At 50.5% G+C, this 26,473-nt stretch overlaps 1 protein-coding gene across 5 annotated transcripts; it reads right to left on the minus strand.

Annotated features, from left to right (window-relative positions):
- Positions 1-8,097: 8,097 nt before the first annotated feature.
- Positions 8,098-26,435, minus strand: USB1 (U6 snRNA biogenesis phosphodiesterase 1). 5 transcript variants are annotated; one of them, XM_047711090.1, is made up of 8 exons: positions 26,249-26,434; positions 24,969-25,135; positions 22,417-22,600; positions 16,240-16,293; positions 15,001-15,106; positions 13,625-13,708; positions 12,481-12,581; positions 8,118-8,382 (listed from the first exon to the last, which is right to left on the minus strand). In XM_047711090.1, the coding sequence occupies exons 1-8, from the start codon at positions 26,356-26,358 to the stop codon at positions 8,253-8,255; spliced, it is 936 nt and encodes a 311-aa protein (XP_047567046.1). In that variant the 5' UTR covers positions 26,359-26,434; the 3' UTR covers positions 8,118-8,252. The 5 variants fall into 5 exon arrangements, with proteins under 5 accessions (XP_047567047.1, XP_047567046.1, XP_047567048.1 ...); XM_047711091.1 differs by lacking the exon at positions 16,240-16,293 and having other exon boundaries at positions 8,098-8,382; positions 26,249-26,435; XM_047711092.1 differs by lacking the exon at positions 8,118-8,382 and having other exon boundaries at positions 11,532-12,581; positions 26,249-26,433.
- Positions 26,436-26,473: the final 38 nt, after the last annotated feature.

Raw genomic sequence — 26,473 nt, forward strand, 5'->3', positions numbered from 1 at the left:
CTCGCGCGCTGCTCTTAAAGGGCCAGTGCTCACTCGGTGCGCGGGCCCGGGCGGCGGCCGGGGGCGGTACCTCGGCGGGAGGGCTACTCGGTAGCAGGTGCCGGCGGTGGAGTCCAACCAGGAGGCTCTTTGCTCTTTACAGAAGGAGTGAATCCTTCCCAGCCCGCCCCTGTCACTCCCACGGTGCTTGTGGAGAACGGGTTTGGCACCCCCCCCGCCCCGCTTCCTAGCAACCCCCTAGAGAGAGGGAGGGAGCAAGGAGGAAGAAAGACTCTTCATTCTCCCACCTGGCGGGTGTGTAGGGATACTAAGGCAACGGAGGGCAGTAAGGGGGGGAGGCGAGGGCAGAGGGACCCAAGTGTCCTGTCGGGGAAAAAAAGCATAAAAATCTAGCGGCTTGTTGGTCCCTGGGCCTTTTCAAAAGCCTCAGGATGCCACTGGTCCTTGAGTGACCCTCCTCGGTTGCGTTTGCAAGAGCACAGGTTTCAGAGGGAGGCAGTTGCACTTTTCGCCTCTTACCTGCCGCCTCCATGTCTTTATGTGGAATGTGGGGCAAAGGGCTGCTGAGGGTTGGGTATGCTTCTGCTGTCTCCACACTTTAGCTGTCCAAGCAGAGCATACTGCTTCATGCAAGTAAAACATGGCAGTTCCACAAGGTGATGGGCCAGTGGGCAAAACTTCCATGGAGCTGAGCTGAAAGTGCTAGGTTTAATCCTACTGCGGGAGCAGGCCATCTGTGTGGATGCAGAGGGCCTGGGGTGGCGAGAGGCCTCCGTCCAAAGTCCACAGAGACTGTGAATCCAGACCAAGGGCAGTTCTGGCCACACAGACTGACCCCAGCGTCACGAGGTGAAGACCCCAGGGGTAGGGCAGGAGGGTGGAGACCTTCCCTCTCCTCTGCTACTTCCCAGTACTGGGAATGGGAATTTTCCCTACCTGAGGGTGAGTTTCTCTAGAGTAAGCCCTGGGGTGGCCCAGCCCGCCTCACCTCCCGGAAATGGGCAGAGAGCCGCTGAGCTTGGAAAAGGCCTGTTGAGAGACCTGGCAGGTAAGGAAAAAGAGCACTGTGAAAGAAAACAGAAGTTAAACTGCCTATGATAGATTTTATTAAAAAAAAAAAAAAACTATTGCAAACAAAAACCCAAAACAACAACAACAAAAAACTATTGCAGTAGGGGAAGACAGATTCCGGTATAGAACTGGACCCAATTCCAAATATGACCTGAACAGGGGGGATTTATAGCCAATAAGCAAGTGGAGTGGGAGGTTGGAGGGGTGTTGGGGAAGTTTCTGGCTAAAGATATCACCTGGTGTGTGTGGGGAGGTGTTGTAGGGATGCCTAGCGTGATAAGATCTCAGGCTGGGAAATTCTGAATAAACTGATTTAGCAGGGTTCTTGCTAAACTGGATTCTAGAAGGAAGTACACAGAAGGGCCTCCTTGGGGAGAAGGTTTCAGGGGATCCTGACTAAAGTTTGGTCAAGCAAAGAATCTTTGTCAGTCTCCCCCGCCTTGCTCAAGTGAAGAAAAGAAATTCTTCTTTCCTCTGAACAACGTTAAGTCCATTTTTTAGGTGGTTGCCTTTTAATCATTTAGAACCTTAGTGATAGTAGATAATGGCTGTTCAATACGAGACACAAGACCTTTAATGAGAGGAATACCTTGAAGATAGGTAGATGAACACTGGAGACGGAATCAATATGTGTACCCAACTTCACAGACCTTCAGAGATCTACCAAGGAAGAACCTGTTGTCCTTCCTTGGTGGTGTGAGTTAGAATGGCAGTGAAACATTTCTTCCTTCACCTCTTGAATCTTCCTGGTTATGGCAAAGATGTCCGGTAGAATGTTGGGGTTGAAGATGCACTCCTTACTTCCTTTTTTTTTTTTTTTTTAAGATTTTATTTATTTATTTATTTATTTATTTATTTATTTGACAGGCAGAGACAGAGAGAGAGAGAGGAGGAAGCAGGCTCCCCGCTGAGCAGAGAGCCCAATTCAGGGCTGGATCCCACTGGGATCATGACCTGAGCTGAAGGCAGAAGCTTTAACCCACTGAGCCACCCAGGCGCCCCACACTTGTTACTTCTGACCACCGGGCAAGTGCCCTCCTTCTGTAACCAGGGTCATATGGAGAATGGCTAGCTGGGTTTCTTGTAGTTAGCCAGTCACTGATTCGAGACCCACAGTGGTATTACCCAGGGACAAGGTGAATGGCTTCGGCAATGAATAGATGATTGATTCTGTTGTGGAATCTAACTTTTGAGCCAGGTGATAAATTCCTAGGGTTGGTACCTAAAAAGGTGGCAAACTCTCCCCCACCCCCGCAAAGTCAAGAGGTCCTGGATGGACACAGGCCCAGTTTTGTGGTTGTTTTTTCTACCTCACCTTCCCAGGAACGGAGATCACCTATAGGAAGATCTGGGATGTCGTTCTTTTCTTTCTTTCTTTCTTTTTTTTAATTTTTAATTTTTTTAAAGTTAAAAATTTTTTTAATTTTTAATTTTTTATATTAACATATAATATATTATTAGCCCCAGGGGTACAGGTCTGTGAATCGCCAGGTTTACACACTTCACAGCACTCACCCTCCCCAATGTCCATAACCCCACCACCCTCTCCCTACCCCCTTCCCCCCGGCAACCCTGTTTGTTTTGTGAGATTAAGAGTCTCTTATGGTTTGTCTCCCTCCCATTCTCATCTTGTTTCATTTATTCTTTTCCTACCCCCCAAACGCCCTACATTGCCTCTTAACTTCCTCATATCAGAGAGATCGTATGATAATTGTCTTTCTCTGATTGATTTATTTTGCTAAGCATAATATCCTTTAGTTCCATCCATATCTTCGCAAGTGGCAAGATTTCATTTCTTTTGGTGGCTGCATAGTATTCCATTGTATATATATACAATGGGGAATATATATATTCCCCATATACCGTATCCTCTTTTTCCGTACATCTGTTGATGGACATCTACGTTCTTTCCATAGTTTGGCTGTTGTGGACATTGCTGCTATAAACATTTGGGTGCATGTGCCCCTTCGACTCACTACATTTGTATCTTTAGGGTAAATACCAAGTAGTGCAATTGCTGGGTCGTAAGGTAGCTCTATTTTCAACTTTTTGAGGAACCTCCATGCTGTTTTCCAGAGTGGTTGCACCAGCTTGCATTCCCACCAAGAGTGTAGGAGGGTTCCCCTTTCTCTGCATCCTCACCAGCATCTGTCATTTTCTGACTTGTTAATTTTAGCCATTCTGACTGGTGTGAGGTAGCATCTCATTGTGGTTTTTATTTGATACCTCTTGTTCTTATAGTGAGAGCGAGGTGACCCTGAGGGAGGGCATGGTTGTTTTAGAGAGAATTTATGAATGCAAGAAGATTACAGGAAATAGAGTAAGATAAAGAGATTTTGGGGGCACCTGGGTGACTCAATGGGTTAAGCCTCTGCCTTCGGCTCAGGTCATGATCTCAGGGTCCTGGGATTGAGCCCCACATTGGGCTTTCTGCTAAGCAGGAACCCTGCTTCCCCCTCTCTCTCTGCCTGCCTCTCTGCCTACTTGTGATCTCTCTCTCTGTCAAATAAATAAAACCTTAAAAAAAAAAAAGGAATTCTTTTTAAAAAAAAAGAGAGATTTGGTAAGTTTGATAGGTAGCAAGGTCCAGTTGGCAAGGAACAGCCAAGAAGCATGGGTTCCCCAAAGTCAGAACCATCGGAAATTAGCCAGGGGTCATAGAAATAACCATCTGGTGGCTGAGGATAACCAGAGAATGCTAATTTTGAGGAGAAGGAAAGCTGTGTCTGGAGGTGGTTTCTGTGTGGTTGGGCTGGGTCTGAGAAAGGAGCTAGGAGGTGCCGTGGGGACATTTCCATTCCCATGAGGGATCTCCAGGGAACCCTGTAGTGGCCTGGGGCTTTTATGCCGTATTTAGTGCTGGTTAGGGAAGTGTAATGATAAATGTTCATTCTCAGAAGAGGGCCTGTGGTAAAATCACAAAGGAAAAGACGAGACCCTTGTGAGGATGGACTGGAATGGGTGCGGGGTTTTCTCACGGGGCTAATCACCTGGGTTAAAACGGTGGAGGGCAAGCTGCTTCCCTTCCTTGCTGTACCTTTAGGGTTTTCCCAGGCTTGTGTTTCTGGTCGTTGAGGCCAGGGGCAATCGCTTGGTGCAAGTAAAAGTGGAAGAGTCCGAACGACTGTTCGTGTACTATACCCTGCATTTTGTCCTTTTCCGTGTGAGCCGTGTCAAATAAATCACACAAGGTGACTCAAGAGATGAACTTGGGGACTGTGGAGCAGCCATCTTGGTGTTTCTAAAGTCCATCTGAGTGGCTTAAATACACAGCTTTCCCCATCCAGTTCTTTCTAAGTCTGAAGCTACCATTTGGCCGTGTGGATTTCTTTTATGATTGCCTGAGGAGCCGTCCTAAAATAGTGCTCTCTCAAGGAAAGTGAATAATCCCGCTGGGGGTCTAGGTCTTGAAAGCAGGATGCAAGGGCACAGTCCTAAGGCTTGGAACCTGCTTGGATTTTTGGGGTGGGCAGGGAGCAGCCTGCTAATGCAGCGTACTTATCAGTCCATCTGTTTCTTTAGGTCGCGTCTGAATTTTTCGTGCCATGTCCCTTGGTTTTTACCATAGTCATCTACTGGGATAATACAGGTGCCTCTAGAAGTTCTGCTATTTGGGGTCTGTTTTTAACTGGGGGACTGGCTGCTGTCGAGAATCCTCTCTGTTTTACATACCCAAGTCACGTTCTACCCCAAAGGCATAGCAGCTATCAGTATATATGTTAACCTTTATTCCTTCTGCTCTTAATGCAAGCCCAAGTAAAAGCAATTAACTCAGCAATGGGGGCTGATTTGACATTTGACAGGGCTCAGTATTCTAGAGGTTTACATTGATCAGTGATGGCATTTCCCGCCCGGAAAGCTCCATCCTCCTTAAGGAGGTAGGAGCCATTGAAATGAAGAGTGAGGTCAGTGTGTGTGGGGGAGGGGGGGAGGGAGGGAGGCTTCTGAGGAATCTAGCCTGGGACATGATCATGGTCTAGTGTTAAGGACACAGTCGGGGGGCATCCCACTAGTGGCTGAGGGAAGTAAGGTGGCAGGGTTTGGACAGTGATGTAAGGCGATGTGAGAGGGAGAGAGTAAGATTTCATGAGCGATAAGTCAGGAGGCAGAAAAGTACTATGTGTTTCCATCAAGCAGTAGGATCTGTGCAGCAGAAGGAACATGTATGTCGAGCAGATGACCTAATGCTAAATCAAAGGCCGCTGGGACAAGTTTGGTGGTTCTAACCCTTAAGGTTCTCAAAAACATCTTTGGATAGGCGCCCCCAGACTCCCGGGTGTGGGGCTGCCTCCTCAGTCATGGCACTAAGGGGGTGAGGCGGTGGGAGAGAATGTTGGTTTAGCTACATTCTGCAGATCCTCCAAGATCCCAAATGCCTATCCGTTGTTATTTTCTTTCAGGGAGAGGAAAATGTCAAATAGGGGAGCCTTGGTCTGTGAAGACAGTTTTACGTACAGCCAGAGTACCATGACCCAGATATCAGACTCACGGGGGCTTAGCTGAATTTTGTCCCTGGGTGCTTGGTGGCCCTTTCTTGCTAAAGCCTTAAGAAGGTAGTTGGTGTCCAAGAGAGGTTGTCATGACTGTCAGAACACAGAAGGAGGTCATCTGTATGTTGGATTAAAGTGGAGTCTCCTGGGAATTTTAAGTCCCTCAAACTGGCATTTAGGGTGTACGGGGAGTGCATTGTAGGAGCCTGCTGATGGCTCTCCCAGGGGAGGAGAACGCATACTGGGACTCCTTAGGAAGGGGAATTCTACACAAGATGGAACACAAATTGGGGGCTGGGAAGTACTTGGGGGGTTGGAAGAAGTGGCAGAGGGAATAGCATTAGGATTAGGTGCCAAGGCCAATCTGGATTTAAGAATTTGATTGACAGCTTCTCAGATCTGGGGCTGATGTTTTTGCCCACTTGGTATTTTTGATGGCCAAAATGGGAGTATTGCATGGATTAGAAGTGAGGATTAGAAGTTTTTTTGTCTAATAAAACTTGAATTATCAGGTGGGGCCCCTGCAGAGCTTCTGACTTTAACTGATCCTGAGGAATCCTGGGGAGGGGCATGGAGATCTAGTTCTATCTTCAGGGGTTCTGTATCTATTTATATCCATAAAGAAGAGGGAATCCTGTCCCATAGTTGATTTAAATATCCAGTGAGGAAGGTGTTAGGTAAAGGGGGCAGAGGACCCCAAGGAAGTCAGACAGAGCCCTAGGGACGGTAGACATGGAGGGGAGGAGTCAGGGACCTATAGAAGGAGACTTTCTAGGGCATAATGAACTTTTATCTCTTACTCATGAGAAGATGCCTTCCGAACAGGCTTCCGGGTTGGCAGAACTGGCAAGGAAGTGGTACCGAGCTTCAGGAGTTCCCATGGAAATGTGAAGGGGTGGAGACAGAGGCAGGCAGATAAGAGGTAAATTATGAAAACTCCCCGTGGGTAGGAAACAAGCCGTGGCTAAGAGTAGAACACATTGCCCCGGAGTCAGTGAGAACTGTGGTGGGGTGCCCTTGAACGCGTACGGTTATTTCCCCTTGTGAGTTTGGTGGCCGTGGAGGGCACTGGACATCTACTTCTTAGGGGGAGAGTCAAGAATTTTCTGGTGAGGACGGGACTCGGGTTTTTTCCGTCTTCTTGAGGCTTGGCATTCCCAGGCCCAACATCCTTCTTTCTTACAATTTCAGCAAGTGTCTCGATCGATGGAAGATGGTGATTTTGGAATTTGCAGTAGATGAAAACTCTCAGGTCCTCCTGGCTGTTTTAATTGCAGTGTTGTCAGCCAGCATTCTGTATTCCCAGTGGTTCTGAAATACCATCTTCCCAACGCTGGGCTAATGGCTGGTGCTTACACATGTCTGCATTTTGCCAGAAATATTATTTCTCTGGAATGTGTCAGGGACCTCTGGTCTGAGACCATTTCCAAAGCTTGTGGCCAGAGCTGCAGCTGTTTGCCAGTTCCAGCCCAGAGAGTTTCTGCCTATTGTCTTTAACTGATGGTGATCGTTAGGCACATTTCACCTTCGTTTATAATTTTGAATACATGACCAATCTATTTTGGTGAGAGAGACCTAAAGAATGGCTTCTGTCTTTCTTTTTCTTTTCTTTTTTCTTCCCTCATTTTTCTAATGGGAGTTAGAGGTAGTCTGATACCCTCGATGACCTTCAGGTATGGTGCTCCTTTGACCTTTCCAAACCCAAAGGAGGCACCCCCAAGGCCAAACCATAGGTGGAGAAGTTGATCTAAATCTGGGAATCTGGAGAGCATGCCCCAGAAAAAGCCTAAAGTAGCCAATAAACCTTTTCCATTTCTTTCAGGAGTCAGGAAAGTCCTCGTCGGTGGCATGTTAATTCTGATCGAGAATTTGACCAAGGTTTGAATGGCGTCTCTTCTGTCAACCATGGCTTAAGAATGGTAGGGGGTCACGCCCTCGGCTTCATCTGCAAGAGATGGGGGTCTGGTGCACCTTCAAGGTGCAGGGAGTGGAGGTGCTGGGCGTGTGTTGGTGAAGGACATTTTGGGAGAGAGGGATGGGTATGAGGAAAACTGCGAGGAGGCCGTGAAGGGTTCTAGAGAGTTTACTGAATCAGAACAGATTCTCTGAAGTCATTGTTTAAGTACTTCTATAGTTTGTATGAGGTTTGAATCATTTAGTTACTTTTTGGCTTCTTCAGACCAAGTGAACAAAGCAGAGCATTGTGCATCAGAGAATTTTGTTTCTTTTGCCCTAAGGCTCCCCTTAGGTGGACTAATTTGGGCATATCCAAAGAGCTCCCCAGAGGGCTCACTGTAAAGAGAGTTTCTGGTGAAGTTTTGCTAATGAGAAAGAAAGTGGACAGCATTTGGCTCTAGAAGGATAGAGTCAGCAGGAGTTTTGAGGAGAGCTTTCAGCCGGTTGAAAAGCTCCCATGTTCTTGACTAACGGCACCTTTACTCTTAGGAACAGAAGTACCTGGGACTCTAACCCAGCCTCTGTTCCTTACAGAGACAGGCCTCCTCAAATCAAAAAAGCCTAGGACTCATCTGGCCTCTGTTCACCCAGGATCTAACGCATCTTCTTACAAACAGCTGCTTGCTTGGGACTCTGACCCAGCTTCTAGAGAATACTCAGAATCCTAAGAATCCAAATCCTCTCCGTGTTTCAGGGGACATTTATTCAAAGCAATGGGCTCTGGAGTCAGATTCATCATAGGATACCCAAGCCAGCAAACAGAGTGGAGACAGAGGGTCTAGGTGCACACCGTGAAGCCTGGTTGTCACGTCTCTGAGTCTGATGCTGGTTCTGGTTCACATCTGGGTCACCGCACCAAAAACCACTAAGGAGAAACAGAGTCAGAGAGAAGTTAAAGCAGTAAGGATAGATTTTACGGGAAAAAACTCTCAAAATAGGGAAAGAGACTCCAGTGAAGACCTGGGCTCAATTCCCAACACAACCAGAACAAGGGGAGTTTATAGGCAAGGGGGTAGGGGGTGGGAGGCATTGGTGGATGGGAAATCACTACAAGGAGCTGGTGAGTCTAGGGTGGGCTCTGGCTGAGGCAGGCTGTATCACCTGGGGATAGTGGGGATGGGGAGTATGATTGGATTATCAGGGATGGGGATTTCTCGCTAAACTGATTTAGCTGGTTTCTTGCCAAACTGGATTCTATAGCAGCAAGTACACAGAGAGGTCTTATTTCTTCAGGGAAAAGTTTGGGACAATTTTATCCATTTCCACTACCTTTTCTGTGGGACCCCTCATTTGAGAAATGGATTTCTAAATGTTTTTAAAAATGAAAGTATAGTTGACAATGAGGTGTTCTATTACCTTCTGGTATACAACACGATGATCGAACAGTTCTATATCTGCACTGTGCTCACCGTCATCAGTGGGGTGGGCTTCTAAATTTTTTACTCTGAAATGTATGGTAGGTGTCAGAAATGGACAGCAGGTTTGTCTTGGTTTAACGGAACCCATTGCAATCTTTCACGATATTTATTGCCAATTGGTCAATTTACAAAGAAGGATTTGAGGGGCGCCTGGCTGGCTTAGTCGGTAGAGCTAGGGACTCAGGGTTGATAGTTCAAGCTCCACACTATAGAGATTACTTAAAAAAATCTTGAAAAAAAAAATAAATAAAAAAGTTTGAGTTTAGGAGGTTTTTAGTTAAGAGAGGGACCCAGGAACAGTGAGTAATGCTCTTACAGGCCTGTGGTCAGCTTGGTAATTATTTTCTCTCTGTTGGAGGTTCCTCTCCTGGGGTAAATCCTACTTAAAGAGGAGGCATCCCTTGTGACCTGACCTTGAAGCCCCAGTGTTTGGGTTCTGGCCCCTGCAGGCTCCAAGGTGGGTCTGTACACCCGTCTGTCATGGGGGCCTGTGGCTCTGCAGGATCTGGCCAGTGCCCAAGACCTGAGGGGACTGGCAGGACAGCCACCGTGGGCCTAGCCTTCTGTTACCCAGCGTTAAACCTTCCCCACATTTCGCTAATACCATTTCATCTAGAGCCTCCCCCGACCCTGCCCCTCTTGTTTTCTTGGAGCCTTTTTGGATCAAAGCGCCCAGCTTCACTGTGAGCCCCTGAGGGGTAGTGAGGGGTTGTGCAAACAGGTGGGGATCAGAAGCCAGGCCTGGGGTGGGGGCGGGGGTCTGCCTCAGCACTGATTTACTGGGCGATCTGGAGCAAGTTGTTTCCCCTCTTTGGGTTTATCTCTTCACTGGTAGAAGGAGGGTTCTGGTTCAGGTAGTGGCTGAGGTCCCCATAAAAGCCACAAGCTGTGGGTCAGAACCAGGCCCTGGACCCCCACCCCCATCCTTGGCTGCCACCCCGCCCCTCCCCCTTGGCCTCTCAGCCTCCCGGTACCAAGACAAGGCATAAACAAACAAGCTGAGGTAATTTCTCTCTTCCTTGGAGACAAAGCTGGGGTGGTCTGGAGAGGCCTACAGAGAGAGCCAAGAGTGCCAGGTGGAAAGGGGCCAAGGAGGCCTTGAAGATCACTTCCCTGCCCTGCAGGGAACATCTGAGGACACCCAGGCCAGATGTGTTGATTTTGCGCTCTCTTTGGTGTGAGAAAATCCCCATCGGGAGCATCTCCCTCTTCCGAGCTAAGCCTGCCAAGGGGTGGACCCCAGGCTGTGCTGGTCTCATCGTCTGCCTTCGGATCACATCTCCTCTTATGGAAGAGCCCCAGCTGCTTCTGCACTGTCAGCCGAGCGCTGGGGAGCCGGCGGCTGGGCTCCGAGGCACACTCGGTGTTTGGGCTCCTGCCAAGTCCCTGCCGCCCAGCCTCCTGCCGCCGGCCTGCCCCACTCCCCCTCAGGGACTCTCTGGCTTCCTGCCTCTATCGCCACCTGCCACTCCCCACTGAGGAGCCCCTTCTCGATCTGGGCCCATTTCTTCAAGTTGCTGCACTGTAATTCCATCCGGGCCACATCCCTCCTGGGTTTGTTCATGGTGGGGCTGCCCTCCTGGGGAGAGCCAGTGGTCCTGATGAGGAAAATCGGGTGGTCTGGGCCTACAGAGCCGCCTAGGTGGAGGCTGGCTTCCACGCTGAGGTTAGAACCTGCCAGAAATCGGAAATCGGGATGTTGCTTGTACTTCCCCAGTGTGAGAAGTGCAGAGCTGGGGATGGGGATTCTTCTTCCGGGGCTCTGGCTGCTCCCTGGCTGTAAGCATCCGACACAGAGCTGGTGGCCCTGTAAGTGCCCACTGCACAGGACATTTGCTGTGTTCCTTGCAGGCCCAGAAGGAGGCCGGGCTTCCTCTCCCTTTCCAGCGTGACCTCAAAATCCGTAAGAACTGACTGCCAGGTTGGAGTTGAATCAGCAGATCAGTGCAGTGGAGTTGGGGAACCGGGCACAGAAAGTGAGTTCCCACATCTTTGGGCTGGGATTGGGAGCTTGCCTCAGAGAGCCCAGAGGTGCAGGAGGCAGTGAGAGCTGGCGTGGCAGGTCCCCTTTCCCCAGGCCTGGGGTGAGGAGGGGAGAGCAGGCCTGACTGGGAGCCCCGGGGGAGGATTGAGGTCAGAGCAGAACAGAGAGAAGGGATTTCAGCTGTTCTTCTGCACAAGTGGAATACCCATTCCTCCCCAGTTTACTTTTTGGCGCGGGTTACCAGGAGGACAGAGGAGATGGTCCTAGAAAGGGCTCTGAACGTGTTGTAGCAGTACATGTTGTAGCAGTGTCAGGTCTGCATGTCTGTGCTTACACTGATGAGGAGTTGGGGTTCCCCCCCACAGCCACAGGCCCTGCCCTGGGCCACAGGTGGTCTGTGCCACTTGTCTGGGGTGCAGGCCTGGCAGGCCGGGTGACCCCACTATCTCTTTACTGAGGCATCATTAGTGCCTCCTCTCACGGCCACTCCAAAGCCATAACGGGGACTCCCAAGAGTACCCCTGACACTGAGTGGCATGCTGGAGAAGGTGCAGGCAGAGGACAGTCATCTTGTCACCTAGCTGAACAACAGAAGCAGTCCCAAACAAAACCCAAAATTGAAACTGTAATTTTTACTGGAACATAATTGAAAACCATAACATAAAAATATCTCTCATCACCAGAGATAGAGAAGACAACTGGAGAGGACTGGTCTTTTGCTCTGGTGAAGGCCTGATGGAAAATAAAAGGCCCGGACAACCCCTGGCCTTTCCTTGGAGCCCCCCTCAGAGTGCCCATGGCAGGCGGCTGGAGGCAGTGGAGAGAGAACTGGGGGAAGGCCTTGCCCCTCCGTCTCTTTGGGAAAGCTGAGGAGAAGCCAGAGGTCACAGAGCGTTGGAGGGCTGGCTTAGAGCCGCCATAGCCAGGCCAAAATGAAACATCTGCTCCCGGTTCCCCAGGCACCTGGCTGGGGGCGAGTGGGAGGTAGGAGGTGGGGGGAGGGTGGGGGGAGAAAAGCTCTGCACCTTGGCCCTGAGATGGCCTCTGCTGGCACCAGAGGGGAGACCAAAAATAAATAAAAGTGATGAACTTCAGGGAGGGAGGACCCATTAAAACAGTGTGTCCAGCATGAGTAGAGAAGAGCCAGGGGAACCCAGTCGGAGGCCAATGGCCTCAAATGCAAACAGCCGATGTGGGGAGGGTGTGGGGTCGGGGCCGTTTGTTGGAGGGGCTACAGTGGGGTTGCTGGCTGAGTCTGGGTGGGCTCACCATGACTCTGACTTTCTTTTCTGCCCGGCAAGTCTACAGGCCACAGATCTAGAACTAGGAAGCCCAGGCTGCCCTCTACTGGTGATTCCTGATAATGACCACACACAGCAGGGCTGGACCTGCACCCAAACCAGCTGGGAGCAAACAAGCCCCCAAGGAACCACAAGCAGTGCCTGCGCTCCAGACCAGGCCTCCCTCTGGGAGGCTGGGAGCCTCGCCAAGTCTTGGAGCAGGCTTCTCCGTCTCTGCCTGGCCTGCAGAGGGGCCTGGGATGAGGGTCTCTGGTGCTCACTTCAAAGGCATGGAGAAGAACTTGTTCCCAGACTTGCAGCGGACCTGCTCGGCATGCGCACGCAGCACCATCTCGGGGTCTTCAAACTCATTCACAATGTTCTTCCCCCGGAAGACGAGAAAGGACAGTCGCATTAGGGGAATCAGGGACCCAGAGGGCACTGTGAACAAGATCAGCCTACTAAAATCCTTCAGGGGTTAGGTAGGCACTGCGGAGGGAGGCTGAGGGACGCACAGGCTCCATGCTTAGGAGTCTTGTCTCATCAGCTCTGCAGTCTGGGGAGGTGGGTCCTATCATCCCAACTTTGCAGAGGAGGAAGTGGACGCTCAGAACCCGATAAAGCTGGAAGGGGGATGGGGTCTGCTGGGGCCTGAAACCAGGGCTCTTTACCCCATGGCCTGACTAGGCCAAGAGCAGAAGTGGCTCTATCCTCCAGCACACACTTTGTCTGTCTTGCAGCATGTTTTTAAAAAAATTCACATTAGTGCCAACATTTGAAAATGAGAGATTGCATGTAAAAGTCTGGATTTCTGGTCTCCCTTGAAAAACAGAAGTGCTAGCGACACGGTCCACATCCCTGCATGGCAGCATCCCCCACTCTCCTCTTCCAACAGTGGAGGAGTCCCGGCTCCTCCGAGGGCCCTGATGGGAAGGAGAACTGTCTCACCTACTTAGCAGAACAGGAGGGTTACCAAGGTGGTCGAGCCTCACGCCTGGCACGGTTCACTCATTTCCAACACCTGCTGGTCCCTGCTGCGCACCTGAGCCTTAGACCTCTGGGCCCTTGCTAGGACTTCAGGAGAGGCCTACAACATTCTCTCAGATCAGTGGTGGAGGGCAGTGCTTCTCAAATTTTAACGTGCATGCAAGTCCCTAGAGATCTTGTTAAAATGCAATTCTGATTTCTTAGGTCTGCGTTTAGGTCTGCATTGGGGCCAGAGTCTGGTTGGCTAATAGGCTCCAGGGGGCTGCAGCCAAGGGACTGCCATCTGAGTAGAGAGGTGAGGTGATAGGGGTCTCCTCGCCCAGATTCTGGTTTGCACACATAATCCTCAGGGCCTGTCGCCAACCCTCCCACTCCCCAACACATGGCCTGTCACTGCTGGCGCTGGGTGCCCTCTGTGCTCCTGCACTGCGAACACACCTGTAGTTCCCGCAGGCACCGCCCTTCTAGCTGGAGACGCGCGTCCCCCACACACCAGGCCAGACTGACGTGGAATGAAGGGTCCTGTGGAGGAACAGCAGGGAGGCAGGAGGTCGTCTGGATGCCTTGGCAGGTGCAGAGGTTACAGGAGGTCTGTGACCGTTGTCATGGTATCCTTGCCGGAGCCCTGGCCTGCTCCATGAGGATCTAGACCCTCAGTGCTGACCAGTGTTGTTCCCAAGCACCCTCCACAGATGAAAGAGCTATGGGTTGGCCCAAGCTGTGGACTGAATTGTGTCCATGACCTCTCCCCGCCCCACCCGCCAGATGCCTATGTTGAAGCCTCAACTTCCAATGTAATGGTATTTGGAGATGGGGCCACTGGGAGACAATTAGGTTCAGAGGAGCTTATCAAAGGGGGGCCGTTGTGATGGGATTTGTGCCTGTATGAGAGATGGCAGGATGCTGGCTTCCTCTTTTTCTACCATGTGAGGACACAGCGAGAAGATTGCTATCCGCAAGTCAGAAAGGGAGTTTGCACCAGAAGTGGACCAAGACAGCACCTTGCTTTTGGACTTCTAGGCCCCAGAATTGTGAGAAAAGAAATTTCTGCTGTTTAAAGCACTCCATCTAGGGTATGTTGTTACGATGGGCTCAGCTGACTAAGACAGTCCTGCTTCCAGGGGCTTTCCCTTAACAGTCATTCAATCTGGGACGTGGACGAGAACGCAGGCTCCAACTCTATTTTCTGATCTAGAACATTTCAATAGATGACATACTTTCTAAGATGAAGTGAACAAAAACCAAAATGTCTAAAATTATGAGTAATAATCTCCATTGAAATTCATACTCCTATGCCTCAGCAAGGTTTTAAAAGACGACGTCAAGCAAAACCAAGGGTCCTTTAAGGACCTGATACTCAGTTTGGAGTCAAATACCCCTGGAGGGCATGGGGCACCCCGAGTGAGGTACAGAAAGGAGTGAGGTACAGAAAGGCGGAGGAAACCACCATTCTTCCTGGTGTGTCAATTTCACTAAAAAAAAAAAAAAATCTGGGAAAACCACTGTTTCTTAAAAAAGAAACATGAACATGGATCCATATGGAGCAGAATGGGTAAATCTTGTGCACACTGGAGATGGAACAAGAGATTTCTATGAAGCGTCGGACTTCGGATGGGCTGCACCTGAGTGCGCCCCTGGCTCCTCTACTCCCCTCTGTCCTGGAGGCCTGTGTCCTCTGAAGTCTGGCATTTGGGACGATTCACGGGGGCAAGTTCTGGAGGGCTCTTCAGTTTGCCTCTAACAAGGGCTCCTTTGAGGATGGTTTGTTTCCACTGGCCACTTCCACGGGCCACTGGAGAGGAAGAGGCTATTACCTGGTAGAAAGTGGTGAGGTCAAATTCCTCCATGACTCTGTCTACCTCCGAGACCAGGTCCAGGAACTGGGGGTGCCCGGAGGTGACCTCAAGTCCGACAAAGGTCCTGGGGGCGGGCAGAAGTGGAGATAACGTGGGCATGAGATGCAGCCCCTGAGAACACAAGCCATCCGCACTGGGGGCAGGGGAGGCGACAGGAAGTAGTCAGGTCAGAGCTGGGGGTTCTCCCTCCTCCCCTTTTGGGTGCCTCGCTTGCCCGCGCTCTGAGCTGGCTCTTTCCTCTGTCCCTAAACCTTCCTTCCCCAGTTCTAACCACAGATCTCTCCTCATTCCTGGGGGCTCATGACCCTCGAGGAACTCCTTCATTTGCCCCTGCCACGTGTCTATAACCCCTCACATCACTCCCGAGTCTGGACTGTTTCTCAGGGATGAGGCTCCTGGGCACCGGCTCCCCTCCCCTCAGCTCTCAGACATGCTCCCTCATCTTTAAAAATCCTGCCATGAGCCCACATCTTTAGCCAGACACCCTCCCGGTCTCAGTGAAACTTATTAGATGACTTGCCTACTGTCACTCTCTCTAATCCCTTACCTCCTAGTTTCAACCCACTCCACCACTTCTGAAACATGCTGGGCTCATTGGTGCCTCACGACTGCCCAGTGATGGATGTATCAAGGGCAGGCGTGTGACGGCATGGAAATGAGAGGTCATGGAGATGACGGTATGAGCTAAACATTCAACTGGGGATGGAGCTGGGCAGGGGCCCATGTTTTTTTCCAGTGGCAGGCTTTTGTTCACTTTACCAAGATGTTTTTCTCTACCTCTGTCCCCCTCCCCTCCACGTTCCTCTGGTTATTTTTCTTAATGAAAGTTCAGATTTGGGAACAGCTGCTTTTGTAGTCATAGAGTTGGTTAAAACACAAACAAAGAGGGTGCCTGGGTGGCTTAGTCGTTAAGCGTCTGCCTTCAGCTTAGGTCATGATCCCAGGGTCCTGGGATCGAGGCTCACATCGGGCTCCCTGTTTGACAGGAAGCCTGCTTCTCCCTCTCCCACTCCTTCAGCTTCTGTTCCCTCTCTTGCTTTCTCTCTCTCTCTGTCAAATAAATAAATAAAATCTTTAAAAGAAAAAAACACAAACAAAGAAAAAACTGGGACAGACCAGGCCAGAAGCAAAGCACCCTTTGAATCTTTACTCCAAAGAACCTTGTAGAAGGAACTGGGGGCAGACAGGGAGACCCACCTGGTTTTCTCTTGATTGGTATAAATCTTTACCCGGTTGGCAGTAAAGAAGAATCTGGAATTTAGAAGAGGAAAGACCATGTTTCAGGAAGAATAATAAGAAAAAAGAATCTGAAAAGTTTATATTAAAAAAGAGGACTTTGAAAATACCGTTAACTCACTGCACCCTTCATTTTGTTATCCTATTATACAGGTGGTATAACTGAACCCTAAAATGTTAGAGCTGGACAAGGCCTTACGTCATCACCCAGCTGAAGTGACACATAACTTCATTCAGATGCTGGCGAAAGTTTTATTAATAGCAGTTCATCCCAATGAACAATGAGACTATTTCAATTTTACTGCCGGGAACTGAGAAAGTCTTATTCATCAAAGAGGCGATAAGAGACGAACATTTCCCATGCGCCAGGGGCTGAGCTGAGGGCTCTGCAGGCATGAGCTGAGGGAATCCGCATGCGACTCCGTGACGCGGGCGCTGTAACTCTGCCCATTCCACAGACACGGAAACTGTGATCAGGTAAAGTTGAATTTGGTGAGCCATAATCTTAACCTCAGTCTGTCTGATTCCAAAGCCCTTGCTGTCACCTATGATGCTTTAATGAGGGGAAGTGGGTCTCTGTTGGTGTGCAAATGGGGCAGAAACACCTGCCCGCCCACATATCCACCCATCCCTCAGCTCAGTTACACAGGGCCCATTGGGTTCAGTCAGTAAGTCCTTTCATTCTGGCTGGTTCCTGCTGTATTCTCTGAGAAACTAGATCTTAGGGGGGCCCCCTGTGGACCAACGTGGCAAATCCCACTACAGGAAATGATCACTGACGGCCTCCAGGCCAAGGTTCCATGTGACGGAACACAACAACCTAGCACGCTCGCAAGAATCTCACAACCTGTCCGGGGCTCAGACTCAGTGAACTTTTGGCCTCCCCATCAGCCTTCAGCTTCCTAATGCATCGCTTCTGGGGAAAATGGAAGGGGCGACAGAACCAGCAGGAGCTTGGTTTAAGTATCAGGTTTACCCAGAGCTCAGCAAGGGACTTGACAAACATCCTGAAGTGGACGCTGGAGGTTCGTGCCCAACTGTGAGGGTTAATATTATGTGTCAACTTGACTGCCCGGAAGGATGCCCAAAGGGCTGGTAAAACATGAAATCTGGGTGTGTCTGTGAGGATGTTTCTGGAAAAGATTACCATTTGAATTGGTGAAAGGAATAAAGCAAAAGGTCCTCCCCAGTGTGGGAGGGCATCACTCAATCCACTGAGGGCCTGGACAGAACAAAAAGGCAGAGGAAGGGCAAACTGGTGCTCCGATGCTCTCTAGAGTAGAGACATTCATCTCCCGCCCTTGGACACTGGACATTGACTTTCCCAGTTGTTAGGCTTTTAGGTTCTATCAGGACTTATACCATCAGTCATCTCCTATCCCCAGCGCTTCCCCCACCCCCACACCTGATTCTCAGGCATTTGGACTCAAGGCTGAATGATACCACTGGCTTTCCTGGATCCCCAGCTTGCGGATGGCAGACTATAGGATTTCTCGACTTTCCTAACTGTGTGAGCCAATTCCTATAATAAATCTCTCTGTATCTCTATCTCTGTCTCTATCTCTATCCTATTGGTTCTGTTTCTCTAGAGAGCCCCAACACTGATTTCGGTACCAAGAGTGGTTCTAAACCAGGATTTTAAGGTTGAGTTTTCTGAAGTGGTTCTGAGGCTTCTGGAATTGGCTCTCTAATCTGATTGGATTCGAAGACACTACTATTTCTAGTAGTAAATCGAGCGCTGGTAGTCCACGTGGGAACCGATTATAGAGACGTGTATGATATCTGCGCCGCATCATCCCAGGCAACCATCTATTAGAAGGAGCTAAGTGACTGTATGATACTTTCTAACAGTTTGGGGGAAACTACGGAATATAATGACATTGGTTGTTTGCTCCTAATGTGGCCAAAGTGCTAAAAGAAAAAGGTGAGTTTGGGGATTCGAATTCTGCACTCAGGCAGCATCAAGGACCTAGGAACCTCTAGGTGTGCCCTGATAGGGAGACCCTCCTGTCCCATAGCCTCAGGGCTGTAACTGCAGAAAAATCAAAGGTGGAACCAAGTGTTGTGATTGGCTGAATTACACCAGTTGAACTGCTACCGTTTAAGCGAGAGCACTGCCTGGGAAAGACGGGGGATCCTTTGGAAGGGGCATGCGTGGGAAGCACTGAGCCCCTAAATTCTTACAAGCTTTCCTTCCCAGTGGAAGCGGCCCCCGACAACAGTGGTTTGGGCTTTGCCACCTCCATCTGTGGGGACTCAGCCGGCACTGAGGGTTACCCTGCAGGAGGATGGTGAGGCTCCTCAGGACCCACTCCCGCTACCCCTTTGTTTCTTTTCTTTTTTTTTTTTTTTTAAAGATTTTATTTATCTATTTGACAGAGACATCACAAGCAGGCAGAGAGAGAGAGGAGGAAGCAGGCTCCCCGCCGAGCAGAGAGCCCGATGCGGGGCTCGATCCCAGGACTCTGAGATCATGACCTGAGCCGAAGGCAGCGGCTTAACCCACTGAGCCACCCAGGCGCCCTGTTTCTATTTTTTTTTAAAAGCTGTTTTATTTTATTTTTTAATTTTTTTTTAAGACTTTATTTATTTATTCAACACAGAGAGAGAGAGAAAGAACACCGGAGCAGAGGGGAGGGGCAGGGAGGAGGGATGGAGAGGGAGGGAGAGGGAGAGGGAGAAGCAGACTCCCAGCTAAGCAGGAAGTGTGACTTGGGGCTCGATCCCAGGACCCTGGGATCATGACCTGGGCTGAAGGCAGACCCTTAACCGAGCCACCCAGGCACCCCTTCCACCCCCTACTTTGCTTCTAGACCTATAACTAAAGTCCTGGCAGTCCCCTAAAGGTGAGGTACAAAGCGGGACTCGTGAGATGTGCCATACTTCAAAGTACTATTTGAGTATTCTGATCTACATGAGCAGAAATCCAGGGAACGTGTGTGGTTATTAAAGGTGTGGGATAATGGTGCAAGCCTCGTAGAGTTGGCTCAGGCCGATTTCCTGATGCGGGCTCATGAGGCAGAGATCCGGCATGAATGCCGCAGCTCGGGGAATGGGAAAGGACCTCACAGTTTGCTGGGTTAGTTGCCTGAAACGTGGACCAAGGGGTGGCTCCAGTGAGGGAGCTGGAGACACCCAAGCTGAGAGGTGGGTGTAGTTACCATGGAAGGCAGCAGAGCCTCGGGCAGGCCTAGGGTACTGGCTAATTGTCAGGGCACTCCAAGAAGTGAGCTAGACAGGAAGCCTGCAAAAGTCTTACTTCATCTATATAAGCAGAAACAGCGCAGGCCGAGTGAACAAAGTCTAATCCGATCATAAAAGGAAAGTCATGGACCCTCAATTTCCAGACTTGAGCCAGTTTATGGACCTAAGACCCCTTGAATGAAGGGGAGGGCCGGTCCCTTTGAGGAAGGACCCTGGTACACTACTAAAATTTTATAGTTCATTTTTCCCCTAGCCTTCTCAAAAGGGACCTATGGCCTTTTGCCAGGGTAATTGTGCATTAGAGAAAAGGAAATAATCAGGCCTTCTGGGAACTACCAGATAAGGACGTGAACTAATTCCAGGAGACCAAAACATCACTGTGGCTCTCTAGTCAGAGTGGGGGCTCATGGAGGCCAAGTGACCTATGGAATTTCAGCTCAGGCCTGTCTCGGTGGGCCCCCAAACCCACCCTGTGGTTATTCCTCCAGTTCTGAAAGCATAATTGGAATACACACTCAGCGGCTGGCAGAATCCCCACATCTGTTCCCTGACCTGTGGAGCGAAGGTGATTATGGTAGGGGAGCCACTGGAAGCTACCAGAACTGCCTCGACCTAGGAAAGTAGTGAATCAGAAGCAATACTCCATCCCTGGAGGGTTCGCAGAGATCAGTGTCACTACCAAGGACTTGAAAGACACGGGGGAGGGGATTCCCACATCTCCACTCCACTCTCCTCTCTGGCCTGTGCAGAAGCCAGACGATCTCAAAGAACGACAGTGGGTTAGAATAAGCTTAACCAAGTCCATGACATTGATGATGACACTGTTGATTGGGCCTAATGAGTGGCAAGTAGCCACTTCTCCGGATTTCACAGAACCCTGGCTAAGACGCCAACCAACCCCTCTTGTCCCAGGAAACTTGCACCGGAGGGCTGTTCTCCCATTTTTTGCTGGTGGAGGAGTCTCTACCCTGCTACCCCGGGGGTACACACATGCCCCAGGCCTGGCCAGTCAGAACACAGCATTCCCTCAGTTGCAGTAACAGAATCAAAGGTGCGCTGCCCACTCTTGGCCAGAGGCTCAATCAGACAAACTTGAAGAGGCCACCTAGCCTGGCTTTCTCCAGGACACAGGGGTGGAAACACCATGTGCTAGCAAGGAGAGCCAGCCTGGTGACCTAGATGCTGTTCTTTGGTCCCGCAGGCAGCAAGAGGATAAGCGACATCTGGGCTTCCCAGGGACCAGTAATTCTAGCAATGGCCTGTGGGCAAAGTTTCCAGAGGCCCCAGTAAGGGACTTGTCCAGGTGAAGGACCACTGCATGCAGAGGAGCCCCGCATCATGGCTTCCTGCCACAGGTTTCGTTCTCACACAGTCCTCCCAGCCCAGATGCATGCAGTGTGGTGATAAAGTCCATTTTGCCAAAGTCATGTGGCCCCAGACCCAGCTGACATTCCACCTCTACCCAGAGAACAGAGCAGAAAGCAGGTAACTGAAACAGCCTCACGTAGAAGGGGACAGGTTCTGCTAGCTGAACTCACAGATGGAGAGCCTGTTAGCCAAGTCAGACCCATCAATGTCGTTCCTGACTTTTGCTGAAGCTCTTAAAAAAGAGGGCTGGCTTCCCAGACTGGTAGACTGGCAGCCCCAAGCTGCCAGAGGCCTCTTTGCCTTTGTGAGGAGGAAGCCCACACAGATCTAAGAGATGATGACAGTCAGATCTGTCTTCTGGTCACCCCAGTCCACTCGCACATGAAGCCAGTGTGACTTCTGAACTTTTTAGTTATACCAGCCTATGAACTCCCCCTCAGTTTAAGCTACTTTGGGCTGGATTTCTGGTATCTGTGACCAGTATGTCCTGACTAACAGACATATTGCTCCATCAGTTTGGTAGTGATGATAAAAAAACGGGGGTGGGGGGAGGGGGGAACTGAATGAGGTGGAGAGAGAAGTTTTAGTCCTAATTCTCTGGCTGACTGAACTGGAACAAATCCCTTCCTCCTCTGGCCCTCAGAAAGGGCTGAAGCAAACGGGCAGTTCCCTACCTGGGTGGAGTTCGTCTACGGAATTCCTGGGACTGAGGCCTCCACACTGGGAGAGTGGGGCTTATGCTAGAAGACTTCAGTTTTTCTCCTACACAACTCCACGTCCAAGCTTTTGAGTAACACCTCTTCTGAAGCAGGGGCTCTGCAAAGAAAACCACCAACTGGATGGCTTCTTGGGCTCCTTCTGGAACCAACACTCAGAGGATCCCTCTCTCCTCCTGCTCAGTCATTCAACAAACATCCATTTGATGCCTATAGTCAGCAAAGCACCTGGAGCAGAAACATGGGGAATTCAGAAAGAAGGGGCGCTCCTGGGCCTGCGGGAGCTTGGCTCCCCAGGGGACAAGGACCAGATAGGCATGCAATGAGCACGAGGGTATAAGCTGCCCCAGTATGAGATGATTCCAGGGACTGGGGAACTCTGGGGGAGATGCCAAATTGGAGAGCCTCTGGGAAGCAGCAGGGCTTTGATATGGCCAAGTACAGGAGGAAAGGCACTCTGGTAGGAAGAAGAGATATGCAAAGTTGAGGAAGAAAAAGTTTGAGGCTAGCCAACCAAGCCAGAGGCGGGGTCCAGGTCCCATCCTTCCCCGAGCACCACGCCAAGGCCCGCATGACCTCATTTCACTCTCATAGGTCCCCTTGGAGGCGGCTACCACTGCTTCCATGACCTGCCCAAAGGTAAGGATGCGAGGCTTCCAGAGCTTCTGTGGCCTGTCCAAAGTTACCCAAGGTGGGGTATATGGTAGGCGGCTCCAGATGTTCAGTGTTCAACCTTCAGGTCTGGTCTGCTGGCTAGGGTAGTACGCCCCACACCTACACCCCCCACAGTAGCTTAGGACAGGAAGAGGAGCTGAGGGGAGGAGAAGCAGAGGAAGCACCAGGCACTCACCGCTGGAAGGAGGCCAGGTGGTCCTTCAGAGCCTGCACGAAGGGGACGATCCAATGATGCCGCAGCACCACGCTCTGGGACAGGCTGACGTGGAATGCCTCCATCTGGACCAGCCGGGGGACATATGTCTGGGCGTGGGCCAGCAACATGTCCAGCAGATCCAGGAAGTCCTCCCTCGTTTCATCTGGAGGCAAGAGTGGATAGGGCGGGCCATTCTCTTAGCCAGGGCCGTGTGACTGAAGGAAGAATCCCAGAAGGCAGAGAAAGGCCTTCGTTACTCTGGACTTTTGGGGACAATTACTTTGAGAGCAGCCTAGCTCTATGTATTTTAATATGATTTTTGTGGTTATAGAAGTAACACACGTATGCTCACTGTAAAGAGTTCAAGTATGAAAAGGAAATATGCAAAGGAGAAAGCAGGGCCTCCTGAAATCCTATCATCTAGAGCAGCGGCCTCCAAACTGTTTTGATCACCTGGGCCATTAGGAAACAAACTCATAAGCATCCCTGCAATAAACGTGTATTTATTTATATTACAAATGTGCATGTTACAAAATTATGTCCACTGTAAAATGTACACTCTCGAGAATGGAAATTTTTATTTATTTATTTAAAGTTTATCTATTTTTTGGTTATCTCCATACCCAACGTGGGGCTCGAACTCATGCCCCCGAGATCAAGTTGTATGCTCTTCTGACTGAGTGAGCCAGGCGCCCCAAAAACAGAAACTTTAAAAAGATGAGATAAAAAGAGATATATAAAGAAGTTCTAATACTTTTCTTCCAGATGGTTCATCTTGACCTCTCCCCAGGGGGCATACACCCAACTTTCAAGACCACTACCCTAGAGATCAAGACTGTTGGAGTTGGATGCCTTTCTTCTCAGTGCTTATCCTAGTGTACACATTTTATTTGCTGAAAAGATGAGAGTGTACCATTCAAACTGTTCTTCCACTGGCTTTCTTCATGTAACACTACAGGGTGGACAGTCTTCCTTTCAGTGCAGCGGGCAAGCTCATGGTCACTGGTCCACAGTAATCCATAATCACAAACAACACTTCCTTTATCAGTCCCTATTAGACGTTGAATCTCCTGATAAATATTTAGAATGCTCCTAATTTTTCACAAAGACGAAGAACACCACAACAACCACCACTGAATGTTCACATATTCTTCTTCTTCTTCTTTTTTAACCAAATGTGGGCCTGGAGCTGCATGGGTAACTGTTTGCGCCCCATGTGTTAGTCAATTTATCCCAACGCCCTGGTGAGCAGGCAGTGTAGAGACTCATTCTTCTGTGGATGGGGAAATGGAGGTTCTAAGAGTTGACCTGATTAACACAAAATACTAAGGGGCACCACCTACTCTGTGTATTGTGTTAAGAGCCTGACATAAATAGGGCGCCTGGGTGGCTCAGTCGTTAAGCGGCTGCCTTCGGCTCAGGTCATGATCCTTGGGTCTGGGGGTCGAGGCCCAAATAGGGCTCCCTGCTCAATGGGAAGCCTGCTTCTCCCTCTCCTGCTCCCCCTGCTTGTGTTCTCCCTCTCTGTCTCTGTCAAATAAATAAATAAAATCTTAAAAAAAAAAAAAAAGAGCCTGACATAAACAACCTGATTTAATCTTCACAAAAGTCCTAGGAGATACAGATTTCTATAATCCCCATTTTTAGAGATAAAGACACTGAGGCTCGGGGCGCCTGGGTGGCTCAGCGGGTTAAAGCCTCTGCCTTCCCCTCGGGTCATGATCCCAGGGTCCTGGGATAGAGCCCCGCATCGGGCTCTGTGCTCAGTGGGGAGCCTGCTTCCCTCTCACTCTCTCTGCCTGCCTCTCTGCCTACTTGTGATCTGTCTGTGTCAAATAAATAAATAAAATCTTAAAAAAAAAAAAAAAAAGACACTGAGGCTCTGGGAAGTCCAGTAACTTACTAAAGGGTGCCAAGCCTGGGCATTATTTGCCTGCCATTCACTCATGTAGGCTGGTGGGGGCGGGAGGGGAGACCTGCCCAGCACACCCAGGGGCCTCTTAGAAATAAACTGCCAGCTACAGCCACGCTCCAGGATGGCCTTGACACTCTGCCCTAGACCCTCCCTTGGTCACCTCCTCATGAGTGGGAAAACATTATACCCAGAATTAATTAAAAAAAAAAATTTAGGCAATGAATTCGAAACTGAAAACAAGTTTACAGAAAAACTCCCCAATTTTCTCTGCTAAGTCCATCTCTTTCCTACCATCCATGTCAGAGGTTTCTGGCTTGTTCCTCCTGGTTGGGGCCAGCTTCCTCCCATCAAGAGGTACCCGTCAGGGGCGCCTGGGTGGCTCAGTGGGTTAAAGCCTCTGCCTTCGGCTCAGGTCATGATCCCAGGGCCCTGTGATCAAGCCCCGCATTGCATGGGGCTCTCTGCTCAGCAGGGAGCCTGCTTCCCAGGGCACCCCCCCACACTTGTGATCTCTGTCGGTCAAATAAATAAATAAAACCTTTAAATTAAAAAAAAAAAAAAAAAAAGAAAGAGGCACCTGTCAGTCTCAGCCTCTCGCCCTTTAGACGTTACTCACATGGCACATAGACGTGGGTAGCCCAGTTGCCCCGCTCATGGGGGAAGGTGCGCACCCGGCCTCCATGTTTTTCCTGGTCATCCTCAGGCTCTCCCTCAGTGTCTAGGAACATGTGCAGCACACTGTCGGGTACTGGCAACCTCTGGCTGGGGAGAGGGCTCTGGGAACTGCAAGAGAGAAAAAGGAAATGAGCACACTTAGCCTCCTGGCATTCTCTACCTCTGTAGCTACAACAAAAGTCGTAACCCCGGGCGCCTGGGTGGCTCAGTGGGTTAAGCCGCTGCCTTCGGCTCAGGTCATGATCTCAGGGTCCTGGGATTGAGTCCCGCATCAGGCTCTCTGCTCAGCAGGAAGCCTGCTTCCCTCTCTCTCTCTCTCTCTGCCTGCCTCTCCGTCTACTTGTGATCTCTCTCTGTCAAATAAATAAATAAAATCTTTAAAAAAAAAAAAAAAGTCGTAACCCCTTATCCAGGGTGATTGTGTGCATCCATTTCCCACCAGGTGCTGCAGGCAGCTTCTAGATAACCACAAAACTCTTTCCCCAGTACTGTCTCACTGGGTCTCGCAACAGCCCTGGGAGGCTGACTTTAGCTGGGGGCCTGGTTCCCACGGGAGACTACTGGGCAGGAAGCACAGTGTGGTTCAGAGGTCACATTCCCTAGGTAGACAAGCCTGAACTGGGGTAGCGCTTCCTAGCTTTGGGGTCTTGGGCAGTCATGTGCACTGTGTAGGCCTCAGTTTCCTCATCTGTAAAGTGTATCCCGACCTGATAGAGCTATTGTGAGATCAACAGAGATGCCACTGCTTGAAAGGCACTCTTAAAAGCACCAGGCGTGGCACTTGAGAACAGAAGCTCCACGAAGTCAGACTTCGACTGTTTCGTTCACTGCGGAGTGTCCCAGTCCGAGCCTGGCGCAGAGCGGATGCTCCATGAGTAATTACCGGATGAATGAAAACACTCTCCAAATGTGGAAACGAACCTAGGACGATGCTGTGGGTGCGCGCCAGGAGATCCCGGCGGCACCAGGAGATCCCGGCGGCCAGCGCTGGAGGCTGGACCCGAGCCCACGTTTCCTGCCTCCTCACCTTGGCCTAGCCAGGTGGGGGCACTCTGGGGCTGTGTCCAGGGCTGTCCTCCGGACCCTCCTTTCCCGCTGTGCCCCTCTTCTTTCCCTGGCGAGCCGCCCCGCATCATTGCCCCTTTCCCCCCGGACGCTCGAGTCCCGTCGAGGTGTCGCGCGAACCAGCACCCTCCCGAGAAAGATCTCCTCGTTCCTTACCGCCGGCAGCCTCCAGCTCCGGGTCGCGCCTGGGCCCCGGCCGCGGCCTCGGCCTCATCCTCATCCTCCGAGCCGCTGCTGCTGTAGCCCACCAGGGGCGCCGCACTCATGGGGCCTTCACCACAACAGGCCGTATCCGCGAGCGATCGCACCCGGAATTCCGCTGCGCCGGAAGTGCCCTCCCGGGGGCGGAGCCAGGGGAAGCACCGCCTCGGGGCGGGGCCT

This window comes from Lutra lutra, chromosome 17 (genome assembly GCF_902655055.1).
Source record: "Lutra lutra chromosome 17, mLutLut1.2, whole genome shotgun sequence".
NCBI classification, from domain to species: Eukaryota; Metazoa; Chordata; class Mammalia; order Carnivora; family Mustelidae; genus Lutra; species Lutra lutra.